At 47.4% G+C, this 6,629-nt stretch overlaps 2 protein-coding genes across 2 annotated transcripts in view; one reads left to right on the forward strand and one right to left on the reverse strand.

Annotated features, from left to right (window-relative positions):
• Positions 1–3,087, forward strand: part of TEX14 (testis expressed 14) — a gene marked incomplete at its 5' end in the record, with an annotated part of 24,150 nt that extends 21,063 nt beyond the window's left edge. Inside the window, 4 exons of the mRNA XM_010142208.1 lie at positions 13–90; positions 1,590–1,707; positions 1,904–1,999; positions 2,964–3,087. Of these exons, the coding sequence (XP_010140510.1) occupies positions 13–90; positions 1,590–1,707; positions 1,904–1,999; positions 2,964–3,087 (416 nt within the window). The remainder of the gene's footprint in view (positions 1–12; positions 91–1,589; positions 1,708–1,903; positions 2,000–2,963) is intronic.
• A 2,709-nt stretch (positions 3,088–5,796) lies between these two features.
• LOC104498787 (pinopsin) overlaps positions 5,797–6,629 on the reverse strand; it is a 3,307-nt gene continuing 2,474 nt past the window's right edge. The window contains exons 6-7 of the mRNA XM_010142207.1: positions 6,403–6,627; positions 5,797–5,940 (exon numbers count right to left, since the gene is read on the reverse strand). Coding sequence (XP_010140509.1) covers positions 5,797–5,940; positions 6,403–6,627 — 369 coding nt within the window. The remainder of the gene's footprint in view (positions 5,941–6,402; positions 6,628–6,629) is intronic.

Here is a 6,629-nt window from a genome sequence, read left to right on the forward strand (position 1 = left end):
TGGTTTTAACAGAGTATTTAAAGCAGCAAGATTCCATTGCACAAGACTTGAAGGAGGAGGAGTTACGTGACTGCACCGTGCAAATAAATGGTGAGTTGATCGTAGTCCTAACATAGACATTATATGTAGAAAATTACTTTATTGCTGCAAAATTCCCCCGAATGCTTGTTGCTGAATGTTTAGCTGTACAGTGAACTTCAGGTTCTAGCTTTTTGGGGTGTCTTTGATTCAGCAGAAATTGAGAGGATTCTCCCTTCCTTGGTAAGGTTATACGCAGTGTTCTCGCTAATAGTGCCCCCTCCAGCGGTGTTTGCTTGCTTTCTCTGGGTATTTGCTCTCCAGAGTCTGCGGGGATCTGGTGTGGAAGGCTCGCAGGCCTGACCTGTCAGAGTCAATCGTTTTGTTATGCCAGGGCAGCGTATGCTGTGGGTTTCATCACTTGTGTTTGAACACAGAAGTGCAGGTGGTGGGCCCTGGGGTCAACCAGAGCTGAAGTTTCCATCGGGGAGGGTGGGCAGCTGAGTGGCCAGAGCACACCAACGGCTTACGGTTCCTCCTCACCATAACGAAATAACGCCTCTGATCTCATAGCGTGAGAAAATAGCATCCACTGGGGTAATCAGTTTTGTATTTCCTGTGCTGTTACAAAGATAGCAGTCGTGAGGCTTTGTGCTTCGGAAGCTGCGTACAGTAATAAGTGGGAATAATTTTTAGATGTACAGCAAGTAATGATAGAGGAGCAGAAAACCTCAATCCTTATAGGCTCTGCATTTGTTTCCAGTGAGTCAGAAACTGAAGAGCAGTGTAAAAAAAAAAAAAAAAAAGGATTAAAAAAGGGAAAAAAAGACAGAACATGAGTTAGTCTGTAGAAAAGCTAAATAGCGTAGTCACTTGAGAACGATGCTGGCACTTGTTTGCGTTATCCTACAGCTTTGTCAGATCTTTTCCCCAAGGATAGAAGCTGCTGTGACTTTATTCATAGGAGTGTCTTGTCCTTAGGTGGGGAGGAACGCAGCAGCCCCTACTCCTTGCTGTTCACTCACTGTGGTTGTGTTGTATTTGCATAAGGCACAGCTATTTCAGACTCCATTTTTGTGACAGCCCACTGCTTCCTGCTTATCATAGCTTAGCAGAAGGCGCCTGAATATATTCACATGCTGCAGGGAACAGAACTTGGTGAGATAAGTCTCGGGAGGGGGATACCGTTGGATTTTGCTAAGTAGGGTAACAAAGCTAACAGCCACAGGTTTTCTTCTTATTTTTCTCCCGTGTCCAGGATTGTAAGGGGAAAGATTAAAGATGAATTCCACATGCATTTTTCATTTTAGTATGAAACAAAATGTTCAGTCCTGCGAATGTAAAAATGCGTTACAGTAAAATATTTATCTAGGTCTTGCTACTGGCAACCTTTGACTGTAGATAATGTGAGTTTGCTTAACTGATGGAAAAGCAGGTGACTGGGAAAAGAGTTACTGAGAAGTGGGCAACTGGAAGTCTCCCAAGTGCAGTAAATAAAAACCCGTTTTAATACCTTTATTGATGTTTCTTCAAACCTTTGATATGAAAATCTTTCTGTTTATGTGAAATAGTTCCTGATCAAATTAAAATGGAAGACAGAGAGTCAGAAAAAGAATCTGAGAGAAATGAGAAGAGAAATCATAGTTTATGGACTGAAGAGTCATTTAATCTAGCAGAGGAAACAGAAAGGTATGAAAAAAGGGCGATAAGGCAAGTTTGGCTTTGAGTTACAAAGATTGAGAATAGCGGTTCCAGTATAATTTACCAAGATTCAGTGCTTCCAGTAAGCCATCTTGTTTAAGAACCCTGATAATTATGACTGTTTGCTCTTAAAACGTGTAATACTAAACTTGCCAGCAACCATTTAAAATCTTTTATTCAACAGGGCTCACTCGACGCTGGATGATGTTTTAGAAAGAATGTGCCACGCAATTCCTGGAGATGAGGAGATCCAAGAACAACCTCAGGGACACACTCCCGGGTTAGCTGATAATTTATTCTCTGTTGATAAGTTTTTTTCGTTCGTGTTCTACATACAGACCTATGCAGGACTTCTCAGAAAACGGGCTGTCGCTCCTTGGAGAGTAGTGAGTCAGGGAACTTGCCTGGAGACGTCCATCTGAAATCCCATACTGAATGGAGAGGGAAAAGAATGTTCTGTTAATATAATTCTCTGTAGGTGGGAAGCAAATACTTGAGTAGGCTTGGAAGGCAGTGCATAGTCTTCACAGAAATCAGAGGTAATTTGACAGAATGGTGGATTTTTTTTGAGAGAGAAGAATGTACGTTATTAGAACAGAATCAGGAAAGCTCTTTACAAAAGACGTTAGAGTTTGGGAGGGTGGTTATACTGTCATGGCAATGTAGGAGGAAATGAAGCAAATGGCAGAAATCATATATACATCATTTTAAGGAGAAGATTCATAGCCCACATAACTTTTTTTCCCTCTTAGAAAAGATGGTAATGATCAGAGCCTCGTAACTCTGAACATCTCCACAGTAAAAGCCAGTGAGAGCTGCAAGTCATTCCTAACATATATCTCACTAAGGAACATGAGATGTCCTTGTGTTCGGCATCAGGAGGGGTTTTTGTTTGTTTATTGATCTTAAAAGACAAATGTCATAACCAGGAGGATGTTGCCGACAGGGCAGGCCGATTGCTGCCATGTTCACAAATGGCTCCATCCAAAGCCCATCCACGCTTGCAGCCAGACTGAACGTACCAATGCTGGAGCCTGCAAGCGGGTGTAAAGCTGAAGCACATCTGTAGTCTTGGAGGGGAGGGGCAGTTCATCTGGGGGCCAGGGGGGCGGATGCCCATTGTAGGTCATGGTAAAAATAAAAAGGCATCTAATAACTCCAGAGGCTCGTGGGTTAGCGCTCTGTATTCACCCTGTCTAAAGATACAAAAACTTGGGATGATACATAAAACTCTGTCATTCAAGGGCCACAAGCCTGCAAGATCCAGAAGATGTTGGAAGGAAGAAGGGAGTGGAGGAAGGTGGAGCCAGAGGCAGAGCACCAGAAAGCCAAGCAGGCAGTTCCGAAGGTCCTCTTGATGCTCCTTGATGCTGTGCTGGGCAGTATCACGTTTATTGTATTGTTAGCAGTGAGTTTGTTGCACTTGCACAGGCTCGGGTTTTCGCCTTTCTTGATTTCCCCCATCTGGGTACTGCTTCCACCCTGTGCTTTTAAAGAAGAGGGAGCTGCTGTAGACTCAAGCTCTCCAGAGGCACTTGAAAATTTTCTCCTTTTGGGGCAGTTGAGACTGACAGCACTGTGGACCATTGCTGAAGTGGCAGAGTGTCTCTCTTGGAGAGTGCAGATTCCTCTGCTGACCGGAAAGCCCTGTCAGCAGCTGATAGTGCTGCGTCTGTGTCCTGGGCCGGGCTCAGCCCCTCTGGCTTAGACACCCAAATGCTTCATGCAGGACTTGAGTTACCATCAGCATGGTTTGGTGTGTACTTGTGATGCCATCAGACCCCTTAAACATCTGTTTGGGCCTCATCTCCCCTGGCTTTCCTTTAACAGGAACTAGGAATGAGGAAGAAGATTGTCCCTTTTCAGCAGACACTGGGTGGTTCGTTCCTGTTCCCGTGGGAGTTGTTGCCTGTCTGTAACTGTTTGTTAATGTGGTCTAACGATACTAATAAAAGTTTCCAAGGTTATTGTGCTGCCGTGAGGGGTGTTTTTTCCTATGGTGGTTTTTTTTTCTTTCTTGTTGTTAATGATGTTTCCCATCATCAGACTATGTGTTCAACTAGATGGATGCTGCAGACTGGGGGGAGCTTTGTTCCAGAGAGATCAAGAAAAAAGAAACCCCTTTCATCCAGTTAGCTATGTGCTGGCAGCAGATGCTCCCGGAGCACGGGGGATGCTGAGTTCTGCACCTCAGGTTAACAGGAGGGCTGGTGCATGGGGAAACTAAAGGATTTTCTGACCCAGGCTCGTATCACCTGCAGGTGCCTGGTTTTCTCAGTGCTTTGAGTTCTGTGTCCTTGCTGCAGGCAGAGAACTTTATATTCTTGATAGAAGCTGCTGGAACAAGATCCTGCTTGGCACTGGCCTGGGGCTGTGCCAAGCGCTGTGTTACATGGCAGCGAGGAGGGGAGGGCAGTGACAGAAGGGAACTGGCAGGTTTGTTGTGTGGTTCTGTCCGTAGTGGCTGGTGACCCACGACTGACACATAGCCAAGGGTCACTCCCTCTGGCTTCGGGCAGTGGTTCGTTGTTTCATAGCTTGCTCAGTTCAGTGGAAGGTAACTGGCACTTGCAGGGCTGCAGCAGTGCGGTGGAGCGGAGCAAGCGCTCGTGCAGTTTTAGGTGCACGTCGCTGTATCCCTTCGGTTCACAACATGTGAAATCTCCTTAGCTGCTTGGGTTTCTTTTCTATTTTATCTGTCAGACCAAGTGGTGAGCAGACTGAACGGTTTCCCTATCTTTTATTAATCTTAATGCGGAGAATTCTTACTTCTTGTGGTTAAGAGCCTTTCAAGCAGTCCGGCAGCCTGTCTGCTCTCCTTATCGAGGCCACAACACAGCACTGAGAGATTGCCGCTTGTCAGCGGCTTGTACTTTTCCAGATGTAAGTTTAGCATGAATGTAAATCATCCCGGTAACATAAAATATGGACAAAAAGCTGTAATTAACAGGAACAATTAAACAAGGGCCAGCGAAAAACAGCAGAGAAGGTCAGAGGGGGCCCATCTAATGCTCTTTTTCAGCTTCCCAGAGAATGAAAGGCCAATTAATTAAATTAAAACAGTGATACTGAGCTGTTCTAATTCCTGCCTGAGCCGCTTGCACGCGAGCCGTTCTGCATGTAGGAGAGCAAGAGGAGAGAGGGAGGTCGAGGGATGGCTTGAGGACGGGTGTCCTGTCCCCCAGCACTGGCGATGTGGCACTGCCTGTGGGCACCGATTCCGCTGGAAGCGCTGACAGGACCCTGCGCTAAGCGAGAGTGGAGACAGGAAGAAAACCAAATGTTCATTCTCAAAGCAGCTACGTTTCAGCTGCCTTGTACCCATCATCGTATTGGTCTTGGTTTGGGGATTTTTGTTCTTGTTTTGAACAAAGAATCTCAGAGGAAAAAAACCAACCAGTAGATCTCACCATGATCTGTGCCAGCCCGAACTGCCTCCCTGGCTGCCTGCTGCCGGGCTGCGGGCTGCGTGCTGGTGGGGCAGCCCGGTGCGGTGCAAAACCACTGCTGCCATTGCCTCCATCCAACCCTTCGTGGGTTTGCTGCAGCTGCTACAGCTGTGGAAGGTGGCTGAGAGGAGGAGAGGAGCAAGGCGTGTTGTGGGATTGTCCCTGAGGATGGTGTGGGATAGAAACAAAACTGAGGACAGAGACTGAACCTTTAAATCTTATGACTGTGGGTCGGTGTCATTTTGAAAGCAATTTCAGCGTGATTCCAAATTTGCAAGACAACAACTCTGAAGGCAGACGAGCTGCTGATAGCATGTTTAGAGAGGAATTGGTTAACTTGGGGGTTTGCTCCCCGAGTCTCGGGGGTTGCTGTCTGGGCTATTGTCTAACTCTTGTGCTTAGAAGCCTTCTCCAAAGGCTCCTAAATCGCGTAAACTGCATTGCAGCCCAGAAGGGTAATTGCATTTGGCGCAGATGAACGTTGTGTTTTGAGAGTCAAGATCAGGCACGTAGCTCTGGAACCCCATGGAGGTTTTTTTGCCTTTTATTTTTTTTTTCTTACAGGCTTTGCTGTTAAGGTCCCGGCTGCTGGGGCAGCGGTGCCTCTGCTGTGCCTTGTCCTCAGGTCTCAGACAGGGTGAGATGGTGTCACCTTATTCCGCAGCCCCTCTGCAGTGACACCCACATGGGGGCCGGCGGCAGCCAGCGTGGTTTTTCCCGTGCCCCAGGGGTGGTGACCACAGCACACCATCTTCAGCAGGCAGCTCTGAAACTGGGCAGGGAAAATGCAGGTTAGGTGTTGTGGCAGGCAGCTGGTGTCCGCCTCGGGGCGGAGGCGGAGGCTGCGGCGTGGGTGCTCCTCAGCCCGCTCTGTTTTGGGTGAAATCTGTGTTAATTCCCAGCCCAGCTCTTTGCGGACCCTGGCGGTTTATTGACAATAAAACTTCCATTCTGTTTGCTTTGGTGTTCAATGAGCAGTTTGTGATCTAAAATTTAGTTGCTTGACCCCATAAAATCACGGAAGCAGAAAATGAGCTCTTGCTCAGAGTCCGCTCCCCCCGTTTCCATTTTATTCTCCCAAACCTTGCTGCTTACACAGCAGCTCCTGGATTGAGCCTGTGTCTGCGCTTCCAGATGGGATAGATGTTTCCTTCCCATTTTAGGAGGCCGTGAATTTGTCCCCAGGAGCCCCAGAGAAGCCGTGGTTCCATTAGCTAACAGTTTTCTCTCTCACCTGTTTGTTCATGAAGACGTAGATGATCGGATTGTAAACCGTGGCGGTCTTGGAGAAGTATGAGGGCAGGGATGCGAGAGCCGGCTGGATGACGATGCCTTTGTTGGTGGCCACCACCAGGGCAAACGTGGTGTAGGGCAGCCAGCAGATGAGGAAGGCCATCACCATCGCGATCACCATACGTGTCACCTCCCGCTCCGCCTGCTGCGTTGTGTCTGATTCCTGCT

The sequence above is a fragment of the Buceros rhinoceros genome, unplaced genomic scaffold (genome assembly GCF_000710305.1).
Source record: "Buceros rhinoceros silvestris isolate BGI_N320 unplaced genomic scaffold, ASM71030v1 scaffold918, whole genome shotgun sequence".
In the NCBI taxonomy this organism is placed as follows: Eukaryota; Metazoa; Chordata; class Aves; order Bucerotiformes; family Bucerotidae; genus Buceros; species Buceros rhinoceros.